Source organism: Bubalus bubalis, chromosome 11 (assembly GCF_019923935.1).
Source record: "Bubalus bubalis isolate 160015118507 breed Murrah chromosome 11, NDDB_SH_1, whole genome shotgun sequence".
NCBI classification, from domain to species: Eukaryota; Metazoa; Chordata; class Mammalia; order Artiodactyla; family Bovidae; genus Bubalus; species Bubalus bubalis.
Genome location: NC_059167.1, coordinates 50709809 through 50733946, shown reverse-complemented (window position 1 = coordinate 50733946; position 24138 = coordinate 50709809). Strand labels below are relative to the sequence as shown.

The 24138-nt window shown below is 42.5% G+C and overlaps 1 protein-coding gene and 1 long non-coding RNA gene across 2 annotated transcripts in view; one reads left to right on the top strand and one right to left on the bottom strand.

The window, feature by feature from the left end:
- Nucleotides 1-2812: 2812 nt before the first annotated feature.
- POLR2M (RNA polymerase II subunit M) lies at nucleotides 2813-11139 on the bottom strand. The gene is made up of 4 exons (XM_006048722.4): nucleotides 10894-11139; nucleotides 8512-9159; nucleotides 5234-5438; nucleotides 2813-4215 (listed from the first exon to the last, which is right to left on the bottom strand). The coding sequence occupies exons 1-4, from the start codon at nucleotides 11004-11006 to the stop codon at nucleotides 4069-4071; spliced, it is 1113 nt and encodes a 370-aa protein (XP_006048784.2). The 5' UTR covers nucleotides 11007-11139; the 3' UTR covers nucleotides 2813-4068.
- The window catches only part of LOC112587833, a 29827-nt gene continuing 16827 nt past the window's right edge, over nucleotides 11139-24138 (top strand). The window contains exons 1-2 of the long non-coding RNA XR_003112320.3: nucleotides 11139-11665; nucleotides 22819-22965. This is a non-coding gene — a long non-coding RNA (uncharacterized LOC112587833). The remainder of the gene's footprint in view (nucleotides 11666-22818; nucleotides 22966-24138) is intronic.

Below are 24138 nucleotides of genomic sequence, written 5' to 3'. Positions count from 1 at the left end.
GGTAGGAAAACATTCCTCAAGAAAAGATACAAAGGACACTAAACATAAAAGATGAATATATTTGTCATTAAAATGAAGAGTTTTTATTCATCAAAAAACCATGAAGACAATGAAAAATAACCAGAGGAGAGGATATTTACAACAAACTCAATAACCATTAGTACGAAGAATGTATACAAATCAGTAAGTAAGATAGCGGACACACATACAACAGAGACAGGTTCTGAATGGGCTCTTTTCAAAAGAAGAAATCCAGTGACCAGTAAACATGTGGAAGATGCTCAAAGGCTGTTTCTAATTAGAGAAATGCAAAATAAAAGCACAGTGACTGTCTGTATAAAAAATCACACGCTAAAAGTAAAGTCTGGCAACATCAAGTGTTCAACTGGAACTCTCATACACAGTGAGGGATGAGGGGAAGGATATTAAATGTTAAAGATATACCTAGCTCATAATCCAGCAGTTAAACTCCTAGGTAAATGCCCTACAGTAATGTTTATGTGCACAAACATGTTCATTGCAGCATTGCTTGTAATAGCCCTGAACTGAAAACATCATAGAGGTGCCCATCTCAGGAAAATAAAGTGGCACTAATGAAATGGCATATCACACAGTAATGAAAATGAGTAAATCACACCGACACACAGCGTGCATTGTGTAAGTGTTTAGTGAAAGGCACTAGACACAACATGCAGAGTGAGTCCAGTTTTTTAAGTCAAAAGTAGGGAAAACAAAAAATATTGTTATACACATAACAAGTAAAACCATTTTTTAAAAGAGAAGTATTGCCATAAAGTCAGGCTAGGAGTTTCCTCTGGAGGACAACGGGGAAGCTGGAAGGAACACACAGGGAGATTTTGGAGTGCTGGCAGTGGCTTTTGAGCCTCTGGTTTGTGATTACATAGCTGTTTGCTTCATCTATTAAACTGCACACCTGTTTTATGTACTTCTTGTATATTTCACAAAATTTAAACGAATGAGAAAGAACTCATACTACCAAACATACCACTGACTAGAACTATACTTATTTAAATAGTGTGGAAAAACTAGAAGGCCCAGGTCCAAGACACAAAAGATACACAGGAATTTAATATTCTATACCAGTACAATGCAAATTTTTAGAAAACTAAATCTCACCTCATACAATATTCCCAAGTTTGAGATGGATTAAAAATTTCCTTCTTAATTAAAGTATAAAAGTGAAATTTTTTAAAGTACCAAAAGAAAATAAGGATAAATCTGTACCAATCCTTGGGGTAGGAAAAGCATGCCCTAGCACACCTGCAGGAGCTTCCGAGGTGGCACTAGTGGTAAAGAATGCACCCACCAACACAAGAGACATGAGGCTCAGGTCCGATCCCTGGGTCAGGAAAACCCCCTGGAGTAGGAAATGGCAACCCACTCCACTATTCTTGCCTGGGAAATCCCAGGGGTGGAGCAGCCTGGCGGGCTAAAGTTCATGGAGTCACAAAGAGCTGGACACAGCTGAGCACACACTCATACACACAGCACATCTGCAAAAGGCAGATGCTAAGAAAACAACTACACAGAAACACCACCAACTATATTAGAAGGCAAGTCACATGTTGAAAACAGTAATAACACATGACAAAAAGACATCTTAATTCATAAAGTAATTTATAAACCAATAAAATTGGCAAACTCGCCAAGAGAATATAGGAAAGATATGAAGAAGCAATGCTCAAAACAATGAATGAAAATGGTCAATAAACATGACAAGACTCTCAAATCTTCATTTATAATCAAAGAAATACATTTTAAAGGAAGCCCTTTTCTGGAATTATTGGCAAATATTTTGAATTGCAACTTGCAATTCTGATAGTTTAATATATTGCTAGTGGGAACATTAAGGAAAACAGCCTTTGTGGCGAGTGATGGATATCAAGTCTCAAAAATTTACTTTCACCTAGCAATTCCTTCTAGAAAGGTACCATTTGGAAATAAGTCACTTTTTTACAGATGTGACATAAGATGTTGATTGTATCATTTCAATTTGCATTATAATGAACACATCGTGAAACAAATTGATGTTCAAAGTTACGACACACCCATAAAATGGAATATTCTGCAGCTATCTAAATGTGAAATATTTAGTATGTGGAAATGTTAACAGTATATAGAGCAGAACATTAACCAGCATACAACTGCATTATTGAAAATGTATAGCTATGCATAGAAAAGTCTGCATATGTCCTTGTACCCAAATATTAACAGAGGCCTTCTCTGGGTGGTAGGATTACAGGGGACTGCATGTACATGCATGGGAGCCCTCCCATTATCAGGTTTTCCAGGAATAACGTTTATTTATTCTGGTGACTCAAACGGTAAAGAATCTGCCTGCAGTGCAGGAGACCTGGGTTCAATCCTGGGTTGGAAATATCCCCTGGAGAAGGAAATGGCAACCCTTGCCAGTATTCTTGCCTGGAGGATTTCATGGACAGAGGAGCCTGGCGGGCTACAGTCCTCGAGGTCACAAAGAGTTGGACATAACTGAATGACTATTTTAATAAAGAAGGAGCGTCAAATAACTTTAGGATGTGAAATCATTCATAATTAGTTTTAAAAACTAAAAATAACAAAACTGTGCAGGATATTCCTATATTTGCTTTATGAGGGGAGGAAAGCAAAAGGGCGATAAAGTTACTCCCAAAAGGACAGGACACAGAACTGAGCCCTTCCTACCACACCTATATCTGCCTAAATGTATTCTAATTCAAATTTTATATATGCAAAGCCTCCTTCAAAGTTAAGTTACATTTAATTAACCAGCAGTAAAACATCACCATTAGCATTTTCAGGTTGCTCTAATTAATATTTTATTCTTTCAACACTGCTTAAAGGCACCAACATGTTAGACAAAACTGTGGCAACATATGTGTTAATTTCTCTGGAGACAACCATATAATCCTTTGAAATCATACATGAAATTGAGGTTTCTGCAGCCTACATAAGTCTCTTTTGGAGGGGGCGGGGAAGCAATATATATTGATAAGAAACCAACTGTAGCTTCAGAAATTTTTTTGGTTCTCTTATCAAATTGAACCTATCATCTGCTAGAACAATGAAGTCAAGTCAGGCCAAGCCTAACAACAGATAGGGCTTCTCCAGTAGCTCAGCAGTAAAGAATCTGCTTGCAATGCAGGCGATGCAGGAGCCACAGGTTCAATTCCTGGGTCAGAAGGATCCCCTGGAGAAGGAAACGGCAACCCACTCCAGTAATCTTGCCTGGAAAATCCCATGGGCAGAGGACCCTGGCAGGCTACAGTCCATGGGGTCGCAAAAGTTGGACACAACTGAGCGACTAAACCACCACCAACAGCTATTCCCTTCACAAACATCCATCACCTTAAGACTTTTCCTGTTCCTCATGTTACTCCATAACCAGGCAAATCTGGTCATCTAGAAAGACCACCCACCCTCTAGAATTAACTAAAAGTACCGCGTATTCCTTATGAGAAGAAAGAAAACATATTTCCTAAGGAAAGACAGAAAGAAACAAATATTTAAGCATTTTCTTTGAGTGTCTTCCTTGGTATTTAATGTCCAATACTGTAACAGCCCCCATGCAAACATGCACAAAATTCTCTAGACTTCTCCCTTTGTTCTTCAAAAAAAGAGGGAATTATATCTTCATAATTCATTTTAGGTGATGCCTGGGACAACTAAATAATTCACTAAGACATGTAATAAACATTATTTGGTAGAGGTAAGTATAAAGAAATAAGCAGTTTAATCACCTGCTTTCATTTGGCTTAGAGAAAAAAATGTGCTTACTATATACTAAAATATCAGACCAACACAGGACATAACATACTGCCAAAATTTAATATAGTGTCATTAAACACAATATTCAAATATTCAACTTTTCAAGCCCATGAAAGTTATCATCTGAAAGTGGGCTCTTTTGATAGTTTCCTTAGTGTGACTTTACAAAATTCTTTCTCTCAACAATGTCTGACACTGATCTTGATACTTGTTAGGCAGTCTGATGTAAGATAATGAGATCTCAACAGGCAGAGATTTAGGAGATGATCTGAACGTCCATCTTCAGAATTCATCCTCGGAGGACTGATCATCATCTTCGTCCCTTACTTCTCGGTATTTCCTTGAAGACTCCCCTTCTGGATTATAGCTCTGCATTTTAATATTTAGTCTTTCAGCTAGCTTCTGTGCTGCGAGCTTGGCTTGTATCTCCTTTAAGACAAAAAAGCAAAAAGTTAGACACCCATACCTTTTCCTACAATTTTTCAATGGGAAGTCACTGGAATAGAACCGGTTTCATTAGAATGGCATGCCCCTTTATTTCTGGGTTCTCTACCGCCCTCCGAGAGAATGAGGCACAGACATCACAGGGCAGGGCTGGAGAGAGCTACCAGCCTGCTACAGGGTGACGACAGACTTCCATTGATAAACAATGTGCACTGAAATATCCAACTGCTGTAAGAGAGCTGAGCCATCAGCTTGGCACTGCGACAGTTATACACAGGAAAATATTTTCAAGCATATGGGCATGTGCATAGACAACCCTGAAGAACAATTTGAGCCATCAAATGTCAAAAACCACCAATGCTGTGCTGACCCTCCAACTGGAAGAGTCTTCTTTCCTAGATTAGATCATGGCTTCTAGGCTCGAGAGTGACATTTCAGTGCCACAGTGAAAAATCAAAAAATACTAAAAACTGATTATCCCTCTCCAAATTAACTCCCATGAAAATTACTATGCAATAAAAAGCCTAAGTAAATCTTAAACAGTGGCAATGTGCTTGCAGACGCCCAGTGATGGTGTCACTGACTGACTGGCAAGCCGCAACGCTCATTCCTCATCTGGCTCACTTTTCTCAGGCTGCCCCCAACCCACTCGAACTCATATGTCCCTCCTTCAGGCCACGGGTAGTACAGGTAGGTGGGACTGAAGTGGAATTATTACTGCTCTGCCAGGAAACCCAACTCCAAACTGAACGGTTTAATTCAACCTAAAAATAACTTCAGACAGGCATTTAGGGTCAAACAAGGTAAGAAACAATTCCTCAATGCTTAATTACAACTAGGCAATAACTGAATGAACTGAGAGGACGAAAACTGGCTTTTAAAAACGGGTGCCTTGAAAATCCATGCCAACCTAGCTTTTGTGAAAACCGAAGGCCTAGAGTAAATTCTGACTCATATAAGCAGCGTCCAACATGCAGACAGGAACGAGCCATGCTCTAAATACCTCGTAACTCTGCTTCTGCTGTCTCTGAAGTGCCAGCGACTCCTCTATGGAGAGCAGCTGTGTCGGCAGGTGGTGCAGTGGCAGAAGCCGGGCCGCTGTGATGTCATCAAGATGCTTCCTGTCCCTGCGCCGCCTCTCCTCTGAGGAGACGGGAGACCCTCTGCCCTGACAAGCACTCGATGAATCACGGGGCTGTGAAGGTAATCTGCAGGAAGCAACCCTTATGTTACACCACCTTTTCACAGACACACATTTGTAGCATTCAACACAAGTGGCCTTTAACCTTGTCAGCTAACTGCTCTACAAAGGTAATAGTAAGGCCTTTACCACTATTTACATGCATTGATAAAACATTCTTTTTAAATATATTTACCTCAATATTTAATAAAATATTTAATAAATATTTAATTTAAATATTTATTAAAATATTTAAATATTTAATAAAAATATTTAAATATATTTACCTCAAAAACAAATAAATTGGCACCTTTTTTGCAGAGTAATTTGACAATGCATTCCTCTAACAGATAGCTAGACTCATTGCCTTTCCCCTCTCTCTTCAAATACTAGAGTGGGTTGTCATTTCCTCCTCCAGGGGCTCTTCCCCACCCAGGGATCGAACCCTCATCTCCCACGTCTCCGGCATTGGCAGGCAGATTCTTTACCACTGAGCCACCTGGGAAGCCCCCCCAAAAGCTTATGATCGAGCTGAAGCCTATTCTCATTCAAAAACACCTGTGAAGGGGCTTACTGTCTAGCAGAGGGAATTAAACTTGTGAACAGTTTCAGTGTGATGTAATATCATGGGTACTATGGCACAGGCCCACTGGAACACAGACAAGGGAATGGCCTGTTGTAATGGGAGACAGGATGGCTGGCAGAAACACTTCAAAAAGAGTGCAATCTGAGGAGTCTTGGAATAATATGGATTCAACGTGTAAATGATAGGATCTCTGACGGCATTTCACCAGAGAGTAAGGACTGACAGGGCTGCAGCATGGGAGCTGGAGAGTACAGAAAAGGTTGGGGCAGCAGGCTGGGTGCAGGCACATGGAAGGCTTCTAGTCTGCATAACAGGTTCAGGTTTGTCTTCTACAAACTGCACTCTGGCAGCAGTGGACAGGATGGACTGGTAGAGTTAAGACTAGGCCAGGACAGACCACAACTACGGGCCAGGACAGTGATGAGCATCTTCACTTTGACAGGAGAAAAGATGAACATAAGGATGATTAGAGATGAAGGTCCAGGAAATACACTGTGAGGTCCCATGGCTGGCAGAGATGGAAAGGAGGGGAAGAAAGAAGGTGCTGGCACTACTGGCTAAGGGAATATGGGACAAAGTAGTCTGGGAAGAAGTGAGTTCTACTATGTACAGGACAAACCTTAGGTGCACAGATCACCCCCATGTCGCCAGGTTTCATAGGTAACTGAACTGTGCAAATCTGAAGTTCTGGGTAGACTAGGGCTAGAATGGATGAGAGGCAGCCTCCCGCATCAGAAGAGCCAAAAGAGCATGCAAGAGGCAGCCCAGAGACACCTGCATCCCCTGCCACTTCTAACTGTCTACCACCTGGCTCCCCAAAGCCCAGCCTCTTCTGATGAGTGCACCTGTCTCTATGGCTCACAAACTTCCCTTGGGAACCTTCACGGATATTCCCTTCCTCTCCTCCCACTTCCAGCTAAAGGACCACAATACAGAATCAGGGTCAGTGTATTCTCTGTTGTATGTATTGACTAGAAAATGCTTTTGGTTTTCTGCCTCCCTCGAAGTGAGGAAAGATACCTCACCACACACAAGATGAGTAATTACTTAATCAAAGATTACTTTTTATTCCTAACTAAAAATTAATTCTGATTTTCTGCTGCTGCTAAGTCACTTCAGTCGTGTCTGACTCTTTGCGACCCCATAGACGACAGCCCACCAGGCTCCCCTGTCCCTGGGATTCTCCAGGCAAGAACACTGGAGTGGGTTGCCATGTCCTTCTCCAATGCATGAAAGTGAAAAGTCAAAGTGAAGTCATTCAGTTGTGTCCGACCCTCAGCGACCCCATGGACTGCAGCCTTCCAGGCTCCTCCTTCCATGGGATTTTCCAGGCAAGAGTACTGGAGTGGGGTGCCATTGCCTTCTCTTCTGGTTTTCTACTCAAAACTATTTGTTCTGGTTTTCTATGCAGAACAAATAGTTTTGAGGTTTAAAAAAATGAACAGTGAGATACAATTGAACTTTAAAGTCTCTATAATAATAATAAAAAAATTGGTTTAGGTACTTGTAACTACAAGCTTTCAGTTTTTCAAAGAAAAGCAGTAGTGGTTAAACTTTATATCTGTTGTTGTTGTTTAGTTGGTAAGTTGTGTCAGAGGCTTTGCAACCACATGGACCGTAGTCTGCCAGGCTCCTGTGTTCATGCGATTTCCCAGGCAAGAATACTGGAATGGGTTGCCATTTCCTTCTTTAGGGGATCTTCCTGACCCAGGGACCGAACCTGCATCTCCTGCATTGGCAGGTGGATTCTTTACCACTGAGTCACCAGGGAAGCTCCCTGTATCTGATATTAATGTCTTATAAAACTACTCCCTGATTTGAGTGTTATAACTGCACATACATAAATAAAACTTTTTGAAGAGATTTTTTTCTGAAGATCTCAGAAACAACTATGACAAGGAACTTAGAAGTACAGTTCACTTGCCCCTCCTGCCCAAACTTGTTTTGCTTTGTTAACCCTTTCTCAGCTCCCTTCCTCCTAAAATGATTATATACTTTAACGTTCTTCCAAGTGTGTAAGCCTCGAGTCCTCATCTAGACCCTACACTCTATGAGGAACAGAATCTTTACTCTCGTCTCGTCACAGCACCTACTGTTACATACAGTGAGCACACAAATATTTTTTACTGAGAAAGGCCATCAGTTCCTACAATTGTTTTCCTCTTAGCTTATAGTCTGGTTAGAGGAGGAGCTATGTACAAGAATATGGTTCTGGAAACAATTATAATAAATTCTCTAATTCTATGTTTTATATAAAATTTTGCCTAAGTATCCTGAAGTTTAATGCTCCATCTGCTACTGAAAACCTTTTCAATTACTTGGCTAAAAAAAGAAAGCATTTTTCAGCAGGAATCCTCCACTCCAGCCATGTTTGTTTTACTGCTTCTACAATACGCTCATTCCCAAGTACAAGCAGTTCTCACACCAAGTCCACTGAACTTAACGCAGTCTCCCAGTTTTTGGAGTTTAACAAGTATTATGCTCCTGTGACAAGCCTGTTTCCGATGGTACTTACACATTGGTTTTAAATTTATGTGGCGGGGGCATGGGATTTTTGGCTCGAATTTCCAGCACTTCCATGTAATGAGGCTTCTTCTGCGGCCCACTCCAGAGGCCGGCCAAGTTCTCAGGACTCTGGTTTCCTTCTGAGTGGTGTTCAGTCGGATCCGCAATTGTGATCCTTTGTAATCTATCAATGAACAGGTTGTCTGAGCTGCCAGGATGATCCTCCACTTGACCTAAGGCACAATGCTGAGGGAGACCCTCACTAGCTTGAGATGAGGAAGGCGCTGGGGCTCTGCTGCTAGAAGTTGGGTGCTCGCTCACTGTGTGTTCAGCCTCAGCTGCCTCAGCATCACCTCCGCGAGTCGGATGTGCCAGTCCCTGTTGTCGTGAAGTTGTCTGAGATGATGTGATGTTAGCTACAGAGGAACAGCCAGGAACGGGTGATGAAGTGTCAAGTATCTGGTCAGAATTCTGGGCCTTATCTCTGTCCCCATCAACAACTGCAATCGCTTTTTGCCTCTCCTTACAGTCTAAGCTAACAGGATAAAAGAGTTCACTTCTTCCTCTAACTTCTTCACGTTCTGTAATGGCAGCTTTCAGTTTGGTGACAGCGTCTGAGATCTTTTTACCTTTGTCGGGCAATTTGCAAATGAATTTTCTACAAAAGGAAAAAAATAGGTATATGTTACATACAGCCATGTTTTTAAACTTGAGATATACACAGTAGTATTCTCAAAGGGAGAAAAATCGACCTTTAAGTCAAAAAACTGATTTCCAGCTGCCCCAAAACAGGAATGAAATAAGAGAATCGTTACCCAAATACCCCTCAAAACAAGGGACTACAGGATGATTAGGGACTATGTCTCGTTTGTCTCATCTATTAACAATTAGAATTTCTGCAAAAGTATTTTAAGCATGATATTAATATAAGACATCCCCCAAATCAGTTTCTAAAAGTGTGATTTCCAAGACCTTCCTGGTGAGGGGAGGTGGATGGATCTGTAAGGTCAAAACTATTTTTTATAATAACTAAGGTACTATTTGTCATTTTCATTCTCCTTTTCTTACCATGAGTACAGGGGAGTTTTCCAGAGGCCACATGATATGGATGATAGCATTGTTCTGATGGCTAATAGAATGTGTGTGTTTCTGTATTCTTGTGTTTTAAAGATTCTCACTTGTAACTCCTAAGACAATAACTATCAGTCGATATAACACACATACGACAAGAGCTCTTCAAGATGTTCTGTAAGTCTTCAGAGTTAAAGCGGTCCTGAGACTAAAAAGTTAACTCACTCATTCTCACAGTCAAAATAGTTCTCTACCAGGAAGTCCCCACATGATCATTTGCCACTTTGGCTAAGTGGCAAAAGTTCCTTTTCTGATTTCCTTTTCTTTAGCCATACAATAAATGTGGAGGGAAGGTTACAGCTCACACCCTCTATTCTTTATGACACTACATTGATTCTCCCAATTCTATTAACATTCCTCCCAGTTCTATTAACATTCCTCCCAGTTGAGATGTCTGTCTTTTCCCAATGTTCTCTTCTTTCTCCAGCCTCATGACCACTTCTCCAACTTTTAATCAAATATAATTAACTTTTCCATTAACTCAGCTCCAGTAAGTAAAATCAATCTCAGACTATTATCCTCCTCCAGCTTTCCTACTTTTATTAATGGTGCTCCATACAGGTTGGAAACTTCAGCCATCTCTGTCAACCACATATTCAAATGATCCTAAGCCTGATCTAGTCTCCCCAATCCCACAGCTACCCTTCTAGTTCACTTTCTTAGAATCCCCTTATTGGGGAACTTCTCTGAAAATACCTCCTAGTCTCTTCTACCTCTTATTCCTTCAAACTATCCTGCACCAACCTGCTAAAATAAGCTTCCTAAAAAATCATTATTGTTACACCGATCCTCTGCTAAAATCCATTAAGTCTAACAGCTAAGTGTGAATCAAACTTACTTTGCCTAATAAGCCACTGTTTTACCCTACTCTTCCCATTTCCTACAGTTCCTGTAAAAAAAAAACTGGGATCTAGAGATGAAACTGACTAGGTGTTTGGGGCACTATTTGGGGTAAAGGGAGCGAAAGGATTTGGGATACAGACCCTCCCCTTGGAGGGCCGACACAGGCACTGAGTAAATAAAATCAACGAGAAGCTGATGAGGAGCCGAAACGCTGGAGAGCCAGAAACACAGGCGCCCGGCGCCCGGGCCGTACGCGGTAGCTCTGTGACTGTAGGCCGGCCACTAGCCCGCGGGCCTGACACGGACCTAAGACAAGGTGACCTTCCAGGAAAGAGATCGGGATGGGGGCGGGGAGGGGCGCGTCCCAGGGTGCCGAACCCGAGGAACCCTGCGGTGACCTCGCGGGACCCAAGCTTACACGTTGCGCAAAAGTCTCTCCTGGCGCTTCAACATTTCCCGTAGCTCCGCCAAACTCCGCTGCCCCAAGTCCTCGGGAGTTTGGGGCTCGAAGCCGCGGGGCAGCGAGGACATTCTGCGGGGGCTGAGGCTGGCGAGGCGGTGGGCACTCGGCGTCCTCGGCAGCCCCCGTAGCTGGCGCCAGATCCGCGGCCGGCGGGGACTCCGGCGAACGAGCGGGAGTCGCCATTTTCCCGGAAGAACAGGTCTTCTTCTAGCCGAATCGAGCTTTATTGAAACGCCGGAAACAAACAGGGACAGAGTTGAGGGAGTGGCTGCCGGGGCGGGAATAGCGGGGTGACGTCACGCGCCGGCGGGGCGCGCTTTCTAGTTGCTTGTTCTTCACCTGTGCCTTGGGTCTCCTCTGGAGTATTCAGAAAAAGTGAGCTCCTGGGGCCCTGCCCTTAAGGAGTCTACTGAGTGCAGGAGGAGAGCAGGCATTAATCAAGTAACAAATGGAAGAATTGTAAGACGGCTATGGGCACCAAGGAAGGAATAACCAAGAAGTGAAAGACATGTGGAAACATGAGTGATGAGTTGGTTAACCATTAGTGAAGTTGGGGTATGTACCCGGCACGTGAAGCCCTGGCCTATGGCGTGGCCTTCCTAGTTCTGGGTTTAATGAAGACCTCAAACATTAATGTTGGAAGGATCATTCAGAACCATCAGCGTTTCTTAAGGCAGCTCTGTGGCATTTGAAGCAAGACTTTTCCTCGTTTTCAGGACTGCCTCAGGTATTGCACGTTTGGTGTCTATTTGATGTCTGGGTTTCTGCCCTCTAGTTTGTTTGCCATTCCTGAATCCTAACAATACAAAACGCGCCCCCCGCCCCGCCCCAACACACACACTCCTGAATCCTTGTAACAATACAAAATGCATCTCCCCAACACACACACACACACACACACACACGATTTCAAAGGCACACAAGAGGTGATGATAGTGGGAGGTGCTGCACAAGCAAACGGAGAACCTCTTTTTCTCAATTACCCGTTTTGCCCTTAGAAAAACAAAGGCACAAAAACTGAAGTTTTCCCAGGTACAGAACTAGTGAGAACATAGGTTTTAGACACAAATGTCCAGGTGGTCTTTCTGCCACCCCGATTCAAAAATCTTCCAAAGGGCAAGAAAGTTTTTTAGGCTGTTGAGGAAAGCAGTGTAACTGCTAACTCTCCAATATAACACCTAATTCTTCTCTATAGTTCAGGTAAGAGAGCTGGATCCCAAAGAAAAAAGTAGGAAGTGTGCTATAGTCAGACATCAGTTGTGAGGTTTGAAAGACCCTATAACCTCCAACCCCAGTCTCTCCCTTCTGTGATACGGAAAATTTACATTTGCTAGTGCTTTGTAAGGTGCTGTAACAAACAATTCCCTCCCAATCAGAGGGAAGCTCTAGATAAAATATGTACTTCAGGAAGTACAGCTGAAATTGCTTCTGTATCCTTGCTATCTAGTCCATTCTAATCAGTTTAACGTATCAAAAGTCTCAACATAAACTCTGCTTTGAAACAAGGATTTCAGTAACCTGCTCCATATCTTTCTAAATGAGAAATACTTAAGTAAAGCCCTTGTCAGGTATCTGTCCTGTGGCAAGCTCCCCCAAGGCCTTCTTCACTCTAGCCTTCTCCCTCTATTCCTGGACCGGACCTGAAGGCCTTTATTCCCTCCCCACCTCCTCACCCCCATCCCCCTACCCTGGTGATAGTAAACCCTTTCTTCAGACCTGGGCCACAGGCACCCTCCAAGCAAGGATGCTTTCTCTCAAGCCTCAGAATTTTGCCCCCAGCTGTTTTCCTTTTGTGGAAGGCTGTCCCTTTTCCCCTAGTCCATTAGAAATCTTAGTTCAAGTCTCACCTCCTCCCTGAGCCTTCCTAGATTATTCCAACCCAAATTACTCTCTGAGCATAACTATAGTGCTTAGAACATACCGTGCTTCTCAAGGTGTGTTTTGCATGGTGATTTCTAACAAAATGTGAAGTCAGGGAATTCCATCAAGGAGCTGTATTTGTGCTTTTCTGTCTCCCTTAAAGCAGGTCATTTCAGTTCAGTTCAGTCGCTCAGTCGTGTCTGACTCTTTGCAACCCCATGAATCGCAGCACGTCAGGCCTCCCTGTCCATCACCAACTCCTGGAGTTCACTCAGACTTAACGTCCATCAAGTTGGTGATGCCATCCAGCCATCTCATCCTCTGTCGTCCCCTTTTCCTCCTGCCCCCAATCCCTCCCAGCAGGTAGCAGATACTAATTGATAAATCTCCCTCTCATAATTTTTTCCCTGTCTTTCCCTCATATTCACCTTCTTAATGAAATACCCTTTATATATTGCAGATCTTAAGCTTTTTATATAAACGTTGACCATAATTTTTGTGAAAATATTCTCAGTGGTATAGGATAGAATCTTTTACACAACATAGTTTAGGATTTCAAGGTACTATAATACAAATCTGAATTCCTCACAAGGGGTGCACCAACTATCTAGTTCTTTAATTAGTAACCAAGAGGCTTAGCAAGTGAAGAGATTTTTTTTTTTCCAATTTTTATTTATTTATTTTTGGCTGTACTGGGTCTTTGCTGCTCAGGCTTTTCTGTAGTTGCTGTGAGCAGGGGCTGCTCTCTAGTTGCAGTGTGTGGGCTTCTCATTGCAGTGGCTTCTCTTGTTGCCAAACATGGGCTCTAGGGCTCTCAGCATTCAGTGGTTGTGACACATGGGCTCAGTAGCTGTGGTTCTAGAGCCGAGGCTCAAAAGTTGTGGTGCATGGGCTTAGTTGCTCCACAGCATATGGGAGCTTCCCAGATCAGGAATCAAACCCATGTTTCCTGCATGGGCAGGTAGATTCTTCACCATGAGTCATCAGAGAAGCCCCACAAGTGAATAAATTTGTCTAACATTATTCTACATGTTTCAGTGAAGTTATTTTTTGGCTGAGATTAACATTCAAATCATTGGACTTTGAGTAAATCCAATCACCCCCTAAAATGTGCGTGGGCCTCATCAATCAGCTGAAGCCCTTTAGAGAACAAAGATTGACCACCCCTCCCCCCACCCCACCCCCACAGGAATTTTGCCAGCAGACAGCCTCCAGACTTTAAGTTCCTGGTTCTCTAACTTGATGGTCTACCCTGCAGTGATAATTACCTGAGCCAGTTCCCTAAAATGAATCTCTCTCTCATAATGGCTGATACACAAACACAAACACCCTACTGGATCTTTTTCTCTGATGACCCCTAACTAATGTTCAGTTGCTAAATCGTGTCTGACTCTCTGCGATCCCGTGGACTGCAGCACGCCAGGCTTCCCTGTCTTTCACTATCTCCCAGAGTTTGCTCAAATTCGTCTCTATTGAGTTGGTAATGCTATCTATTTCATCCTCTGCCACCCTCTTCTTTTGCCTTCAGTCTTGACCCCTGACTAATACAAAGCCTAGTAGCATCAGTCTGTTAGGAAAATGTAGTAACCTGACCAGGGATCAAACTCAGGGCCCCTGCATTAGGAGAACAGAGTCTTAGCCACCTAACCACCAGGGAAGTCCCTTGATGGGTCGGTCAGTCTTGCTAGCTGCCTCACCTGTGCCTTAGCACAGAACTTAACAATTAACTGACAGCAGCCTTGCCAGTTAGGGAAGAGAAAGTAAGGGAAGGAACAGGCAATTGGAATTGGGTATGAGAAAAACAGAGTGAAAAGAGGAAAGAGGAAGAAATTGGTAGAGAGGGAGACAAAAAACTGGAAGGGGCAACAAGGGGAATCAGTTTCTCTCCACAGATATCAGAAATAGAAGGTTTCATAGGAAGCTTTATGCTGAGGAATTCACCCACAAATTCATCTCCCTTCCAGCTCTAAAATTTTTGTACTTCTACAGAATGTCACGTTTCCCCCCTTTGCATTTCACTGTGATGCCACCGCAACAAAAGGTTTTCCTCAGCTACCCAAGAGTTTAGGCTGTAAAGTGCCTGCACTCCACACTACAGGTAAAGTCTTACATGAGTTATCCAAACTGTTTGAAACAAGGAACCAAATTTTCAGCTCATATCTGTCTCTTTATCAGCAAATAGTAATTTAAAGCCATTTTCCAGGACTGTGGTTCCCCAGTGACAGACTGTGGAACTATTAAAATTAATCCTGACAGAAGATCCTTGCTGCTTTCTCCAAGCACATTCAGGCCGTTGGTTTATGAACAGGATGAACAGACGGCCCATCCCAGAGGGCTTGAGGGAGGAAGCACGTTAAAATGGCTGCCTCCATCTTTGTTTGCTCAGCTGCTTGGAAAAACTAAGACTGAGGGAAATGGGATTAATCAAGGGGGCAGTTGCCCATGGAAAAAAAATAGGAAGACTCTGGTGAGAAAATCCCAGTCAAATAAGGTTCAAGTCAAAGGAAAAGAACACTTTTCTGTTCAGACTTTCACACGGTTGAGTGTTGTTTGGTGACAAATTTCTCATTTCAGGCCACCACAGTGTTTTATGATATTTCTGTTAGCATGGAAAGAGATAATTCAGGGAAAAAAAATTGGTGCGCTAAAGTTCCAGGTGATTTTACTTTGTAATTAGCAACACTTATTGGTTAGATATGTGACTGATGGTGATTAACACCTCTGTGAATTTTATTTTTATGTCTGTTCAGATCCTTTGCCCATTTAAAAAAACACTTGTTTGTTTATTTATTTGCTTGTCTTTTTGGCTGCACTGGGTCTTCATTGCTGCAAGTAGGTTTTCTCTAGTTGCATTGCACGGGTGATTTCTAGTCTCATTGGTGACTTCTCTTGTTGCCCAGCATAGGCTCTAGGCACTCAGGCTTCCATAGTTGCAGTACATGGGCTTAGCTACCCCATAGCATGTGGAATCTTCCCAGACCAGGGATTGAACCAGTGTCTCTGCATTGGCAGGTGGATTCTTAAGCACTAGACCACCAGGTAGGACCAGGGAAGTCCTTCTATGAGATTTTTCATATGAATAAACTCATAAACCAGGAAAAAAAAAAAAAAACCACCTTCTTGAAAGAAAGCATGTACTCACTGCTATATTTAAAATAGATAACCAACAAGGACCTACTGGAACACACAGTTCCATGTACTGAAGCACAAGGAACTCTGCTCAATGTATGTGACAGCCTGGATAGAAGGGGAGTTTGGGGAAGAATGGATACATGTGTATCTATGGCTGAGTCTCTTTGCTCTCCACCTGAAACGGTCACAACATTGTTTATTAGCTATACCCCAATACAAAATAAAAGGTTTAAAACTGCAAAAAAATTATGTTGATATAATAATATGATTTTACTCCTATATTCTTTCAATATGGTAAATTTTTATTAATTTTTAAATATTAAACCACCCTTGAATTCATCTGGAAAAAAAAAAAGCAAGCATGTGCTGATATGTGTTATAGAATATACAGACATTGTAGCTGACACCCCTCCTCTCCCATTAGGAGAAAGACTTTTTTTTTTTACTTACATTTTATTGAAGGATAGTTGATCTACAATGTTGTGTTAATTTCTGCTGTACAGCAAAGTGATTCAGTTATGCATATATACTTTTCTATATTCTTTTCATTATGGTTTATCACAGGATCTTTAATATAGTTCCCTGTGCTGTACTGTAGAACCTTATTGTTTATCCATCCTATATAGACTAGTTTGCATCTGCTAATCCCACTCCATCTACCCACTCCCCCCGACCCCACCCCACCTCTGGCAGCCAGAAGTCTGTTCTCTTTGTTCAAGTCTGACTTCACTTCCCCTCTGCTGACTTACTTCACTTCCCTTTGATGGATTGGCTAAAATTCCACCGATAAAAGAATTACTAGGTTAACAAGGATCTTCCTTTGAGACAGTAGATATTTCTAGAAGGGTTGTGGCCTATCAGTCATTTACACTAGAGTGTGAATTTGTTCCAAATGGCTTACTCACAAAAGGCTAGCTGAGGTGATGATCTACACTAAAAAGTGGGCTTTGTTAGAAGAGAAAGGGAGAAAATAGAATTTTGAGGCATTGGAGAGGAAGAGTAGACCAGAGAGAGTTTTACAACAGAGAGTTGAGGTGGCAGAAAGACCGCAGAAGACCACCTTTTCACAATTTGGAGAATATGTAGGGTAGGCAAAAAGCGAGGATATTAAAACCAAAGTTTGGTTAGATCGGTTCAGATTCTGTGCTGAAGGGCAGATCCTTCTATACTTACATGGGTCTTGTCACCCAAGATTCTTGGTAAAACATCCGGTGCGTTGTTTAAGGAAGGTAATTTGCAAAGTCACTAAAGGGTGAGATTTAATAATTTTCTTCCAAGTGTCATAGGAGAGGGACTTGAGAGTTGTGCCTTTAGTGGAGGGAAAGAAGAACCAGGTCTCTACTTCAGTGCCAGCACACCGTTTATGTCTCACTCTTTGGAATCCAGTGTACATTGGAGGCCATGAAACAAAGAAATCAATGATCAGCAGCAAAATGGATTTAGAGAAAACTATCCACCCCTCTCCTCTCGTGAGACCCTGGCCAGAATCAAGAGTCTGGTCACCTTTAATTTTCTGTCTTGCATAAAGATTACCACTCTGAAAAGTTTCAGCAAGGGGGAATAGGAGAAGAGAAGGGAGGCCCACATAGCATAGACTCGGGAGAATGACCAAGGGGAAAAAGTCCTCCTTGATTTTCTCCAAAATTTGGAGAACAGTCAAGCGTAGCATATGGACAGTAAAGGTGATCCAGATCAGAGAAGTGAAGTGGAGGGATAGTGGTGAAATTTGTTGGTCCACAACTATGATTTTGGGAAGAGAGGGTCTGTGTACCACCAACTTTGTATCCAGTTAATTTTCCTAGGCCTCAGTTTTCTCCCATTTAAAATGAGGGTATTGAACCAGATGAACTCCAAGGTGCCTTTCAGTGCTTAAATTATAGGATTCTAGGATGATTGATGTTATAATACATTCTTTGGCAACATCTGCATCTATTTAAGCTCATAAATGTTGAAAAGAAATATTTGGTATGCAGGAAACCAGGAAGCAGGTAGCTCCCTTTAAATAAATAGTCATCCAACATTGATGAAATTTAGGGTTTTATCAGCCTTTGCTGGACTCCCGTGGTTGCCCATATCTTATGGGACTGGATCATGTTTTCCATCACCTAGAATTCTTGGGCTTAATTTAATTTTTATATCTAATGGATGACAGCTCTGAGTAATTTAAGATTGTGTATAAGGTTAAAAAGAAACCCTGAAGTTGTCAAAATAGCAGAAGACAGACAAACTTATAATGAATGATGTGGGAGGAACATCACTTCGTGCTGACTAGAGAAAAAAAGTGGTTTAAAGGAATAAGTGTTTTCTTTATAATGCACAGAAAGAAAACATTAGAAAATGTAAATAAAAGGTTGCAAATTGTGGGGTTTCGGCCACATCACATCTACAGATGGGGCTTCCCAGGTAGCTCTAGTGGTAAAGAACCTGCCTGCCTGCCTGCCTGCCAGTGTAGGAGACATAAGAGATGTGAGTTTGATTCCTAGTTCAGGAAGATCCCCTAGAGGAGGGCATGGCCGTTCACTCCAGTAGTCTTGCCTGGAGAATCCCATGGACAGAGGAGCCATAGGGTCCCGGAATCAGACGTGACTGAAGCAACTTAGCATACATGCAGTCTACAGATGAGTTTGTTTGGCAGCACAGAGTTTTTCAAAATTATGAATCTGAGTGACTTTAAGATGGACATGTACTAGTGATCCTGGAGAGCGTCCTCCCTGCTCCTCCCCAGCACCAGCCACTCGCCCCCATTGTCCTACCACAGACCCTTGCCACCTTGATGCACACTTCCCGGGCACCAAGACATTTAAGTTTGGTGTGTGAAAACATAAGTATAAATGACACTTTAGGCCTTTTCTTTTTTGAGAGGCTGCAATACAGTCAGCCCTCCATATATGTGGGTTCCACATCCACAGATTCAACAAACCTCAGAGCCAAAATGGGGCTTCTCCAGTGGCTCCGTGGTGAAGAATCTGCCTGCAGTACAGGAGATGCAGGAGCCACGGGTTCAATCCCTGGATTGGAAAGATCCCCTGGAGAAGGAAATGGCAACCCACTCCAATATTCTTGCCTGGAAAATCTCATGGACAGAGGAGCCTGGCGGACTACAGTTCATGGGGTCACAAAAAGTCGGACACAACTAAGCGACTAAACCACCACCACCATGGAACCAAAATACTCAGAAGAAGGAAAAGGAAAAAAAATACTGGAAAATTCAAAAAAAAGCAAAACTTGAATTTGCCTGTGTACTGGCAACTATTTAAAAAGCATTTACATTATATTAGGTATTATAAATAATCTTGATGATTTAAATTAAAGGATAAGTTTGTGCAAATACTACACCATTTTATATAAGGGCTTGAGCATGTGTGGATTTTGGTATCTGTGGGAATGGAGAGCGTGGAAACAATTCCCCCACTTTTGATACTGAGGGATGAGTGTAATACCATGGAAACTCCCTAGATCACTAGTAGATCACTTCCTAGAGATCACTTGTTATAGGAAGGTGTTCTTCACTTCTAAATCTGTTTTCATAAAGAATCTGTGTTTTAAGAATTCCTACAGGAAATTCCTTGGCAGTTCAGCGGATAGGACTCTGCGCTTCCACTGCAGGACGCATAGGTTCAGTCCCTGGTCAGGGAATTAAGATCGCTGATTTCGTAGTTAATGTCCCCACAGGTTGTAAACTTCATTGACATTGCAAGTTGTTGGGTGTTTGTTTTTTTTCCCCTAGAATCAAATGTAAAAAGTGGATATTAATTCAAAAGAACTTAGTCTTTTCTGGGGGAAACCAGTTTGCTTGTTTTGTAGTCAGACTAATAAATGCTGTAGTCAAAGGATATAATTCTATCATTTTGAACAAATGGTAAGAAGTTGTTTGCAAGCATCTCTAACAATATATAGGCTTTGTTTACAAAGCTTGATTTATCATTTTTATCTATAGCAAAATGCATTTTAAAGGGTCAAAAAAATGATAAATCTTTATGATACTGTAGCATCTTTACAACTGCATTTTCTATTTTAAATTCTGTTTTGGGATTTTGTGACAGAAAAGGTCAACTTGAGACAGCATTTATTTCCTTCCCCCAGCCTATCAAAAATTTTGTTAAAATAAATTTGTGGGTACCATAAAGATATTTTATTTTAGGGTTGGACCACAGAATGACCAGTTAAGATTTTTCAGGCTGAATGTGCTTTGTTTAGGAGGTGGCAAGTTAAGAGGAAAGGGGAGAATTAAAATATTTGCAAGATGTCATTAATCTCCAGCAAGAGCCAAGAGTTGTTTTTTCCCCCCTTCATTTCAGAACTAATCCAGCTTTCTGTTATTTGGCTCAGAAAAGTCTTAAATCTGTAACAAGAGAGTAACTTCCTGTTCTCAAGAGTATGGCTGCCAAAGAAAACATTTACAAGAAAAGTCCCAGGGCCAAAAAATTGCCTACTAATTATTTCTCAACCCCCCTCCCACCCCAATTCAGGAAGGTGAATGCTGTAAATGCTGTATGTTAAAACTCAAAAGTATGTGTTGAAAAATTAAGAGAAAGCCCCCAAGAACTGTTTGCCATTTATTTTTATTTTATTGCATTCAAATTACATCAGTTTTATGGCCCTTGGGCACAAATTAATGTTTCTTATAATATTTTGTTCAGAATTCCATGAAAGTTTTTACCTATTACCTTCCGAACTGAAGAAGACAGAAGCAGCACCAGCATGGAACTCACCTAGTCTTACCAGCTCCAAGCTGGCCTGATAATCAACAGTGGGTCTTGGTTTTCTCCTTGACAACCTGTCCATTCAGTGTGTGCGTGCGTGCTAAGACACTTCAGTTGTGTCTGACTCTTTGCGACCTTATCGACTGTAGCCCATCAGGCTCCTCTGTCCATAGGATTCTCCAGGCAAGAATACTGGAGTGGGTTGCCATACTCTGCCATACTTCAGGGGATCTTCCTGACCCAGGGATCAAACCCATGTTTCCTGTGGCTTCTGCACTGCAGCCAGATTCTTTACCACTGAGCTACCGGGGAAGCCCTATCTATTCAGTGCAATGTCAGTCAGAATCCCAACAGCCCATAGGTAGAAACTGACAGAGAGTAAAACTCATACGGAAATGCCAAGGACCTAGACTAATCAAAACAACTTTGAAAAAGAACAGAGTCGAAAAGCCCATACTACCTGACTTCAAGGCTTAAGATAAAACTACAGTAATCAAGTCAGTGTGGGACTGGTGTTAAGACAGGCAACTAGATCATTATAACAGACTGTACAGAAATAGACCTATGCACCAATATGACCAGTTGGTTTTCCACAATGGTACAAAGGCAATTCAGTGGAAAATGCATAGTCTTTTCAACAGATGGTGCTAAAACAATTCATTGGACATTCATATGCAAAAATTTCTTTGATTTATACTTCACACCATGTATTAGCAGTCTAATCCTGCCTAACAAATTACCTCCAGATTTAGCAGCAGTCTCCCACTGGTCTCTTTCCAGAAACTCATCTCCCGTCTTACTTTGGGGCTTGTCCTCCTCTGACAAAGTCCGGTGAGTTATTCTCAAATTTGCATATAAGAGAAAGAAGTCTATGGTTTATTTAATCCTGTTTATACCAACATACTTTTTTTTTGCCCTGCTTTCCTTCTACACAGTCCTACTCACAAGTAAGCATTATTCATCAAGTCTGTAATATGTGTCCAATAAAAGGAAATCCTTGGGTGTGCAGATACTCATGGTGCAACACCTCCTTCACCGTAATGACTAGTACTAACAGCAGGGGTCAATGTTAGTGTCGATTGTAGGCATGTCTCTGGAAACTTCTCCTGTGCTGTTTCACATGATCAGCCCAGCCAGCCTCTTTGGGGTTCAATTCCATTTCCTTCCTGGGCAGAGCTGCTCATGGGAGCACCACACCCAAGAGCCACCCATGGGACTACTGCAGTTTAGTGACAATACCGACTCCAGCCTTCCCACCCCTGTTCTGAAGTCAGTCAGGTCTGGCGGTTTCATACAAGTTTTCTCTCTCTTTGACTTTCCATTTCTTTACCTACAAAACGGTGGTAGTGACATTTTCTACACAGAATTGCTGTAAAGACTGGAGTAACAGTTGCATGCTATGCCTAGGTCGGTAACTCTTAGTCTCCTTTACTTTCTCTGGCCAAGGCTCTTTCTGGATACTTTTCATTTACAGATTTCTCCATGTTGGTTGAGGTGTGGAATGTTGTCCCCTCCTTTATAGGAAACTGCCCCCAAGGAGCTTACCTATATGGTTGTTGTTCAGTCTCTGAGTTGAGTCCAACTCTTTGTGACCCCATGGACAGCAGCACGCCAGGCCCCTCTGTCCTGGACGTGATGGTCTGTCATCAGACGTGAGAGTAGAAAAGATAGGACGGAAACAAATACCCCTGGGATTCAGAGAAAGCAAAGATCGGGAGGAGACAGAATCACTGGGAACAATTTCGGAAAGGATGAAGGTCTTGAGGGTACACATCCGTGTTTCCCCAGCACCTGGCATGTGCTGGTTGAGCTGAACTGGGCCCCTGAGTCTGGCTGTCCAGGAGAGCACTGTGGTCTGATGTGGGCTGAAGCAGGACAGAAAGGAATCCTGGAGCAGGCCAGTGGCATTTACTGGGGAGAAAGAGGGTGCCCCGAGTAGACAAATCCACTTGGACCAGCTGGGCATCAGTCTTGGTTGGTGTGCCCTCTACTGGGAAGACCATGTCACATCACCAAGCTCCAGACACTTACCAAACATTCTCTCCCCCAGGTAGCCCTAAAAAGAACTCCCTGGGGCACATGCCACCCAAACCCAAACCTCCTATCAGACATATGGTGAATCTTTTGTCACGATGGCCAGCTCTAGCTTCTGACTCACTAAGCGGCAGGCCTTCTCTGATTCCAGGATCCTGGAGGATGCCAGCTCCTAAGTAAGCCCAGTCCTGTTTCCTGTCGGCTGCCCTGCACTCTCTGGACCATGGGAATGCCTGCACGCCTGCAGCTCACACCTACACAGTCCGGAGCTCAGGTGTCCACAGGCCATATCCTGAAGGTACTTTCTGCACTGTTTTTTGGGGGAGGGGTGCGGGCCTGCCTAAAGCTACCAACTTTACACATGCCTTCATTTCTCATTCCCAGTGTTGGCAAAGAGGTAGGGAAAGAATATTCTCATTTTGTTGGTGAGAGTTTCAGTGAACTCAAATCTCCAGAGGCTACATTGGACCACATGCACTGAAATACTGAAATGTACCTAACTCGTGACCCAGTGATCCCTCTTCTAGGAACTTATCAGAGGATTGCTTTAAAAAGAGTAAAGACAATTCCAAAATTCCAACAGCTGGGGATAGGACAAGTAAACCATGCTGCTGCTGCTGCTAAGTCATGTCAGTCGTGTCCAACTCTGTGCGACCCCATAGACGGCAGCCCACCAGGTTCCCCCATCCCTGGGATTCTCCAGGCAAGAACACTGGAGTGGGTTGCCATTTCCTTCTCCAGTGCATGAAAGTGAAAAGTGAAAGTGAAGTCGCTCAGTCGTGTCCAACTCTTAGCGACCCCATGGACTGCAGCCTACCAGGCTCCTCTGTCCATGGGATTTTCCAGGCAAGAGTACTGGAGTGGGGTGCCATTGCCTTCTCCGAAGTAAACCATAGTACACCAATAAAATAGAATCCAACTAGCTGTCAGAAACATCAGTGTAGCTCTATACACCTGTACCTATATAGAATGCTGTAGTGTGTAAGTGAAATGTGATTATCAACCATAGGTAACACTTTCCAAGTGCTTACTCTGCACCCTGCACTATTCTAGGAACCCCATAGATATTAACTCATTTCATCTGCACACAGTGACAGTTGGGAAAGAACTGTCACTGATCGCATTTTACAGGGGCTCCAAGAGGTTCTGTGACCTGCTTAAGGCACACACTTGTGACTAAGCTGAGATAGTCTCAAGAGCCTGCGTTCCTGAGTGCCGTGATTCTGCTTCTGTATAGAGTCCTGTGTATTCTAAAACAGTAAATGGTCTGTGTGTGTGTGTGTTCAAGAAAGTCTAGAAGGATTGGAATGAGAATATTAATTGAGGCATTATTATAGGAATACATTTTTGGAATAAATTCAGAGTAAATTTGCTATGTGATGTTAGTTTTTCTCTCCAGGTGTACATGAAACCTGTGCTTAGGAGGAGGTTGAGGAACGCCACTCTGTTTCAGATGGTAGATTGAGTGTCA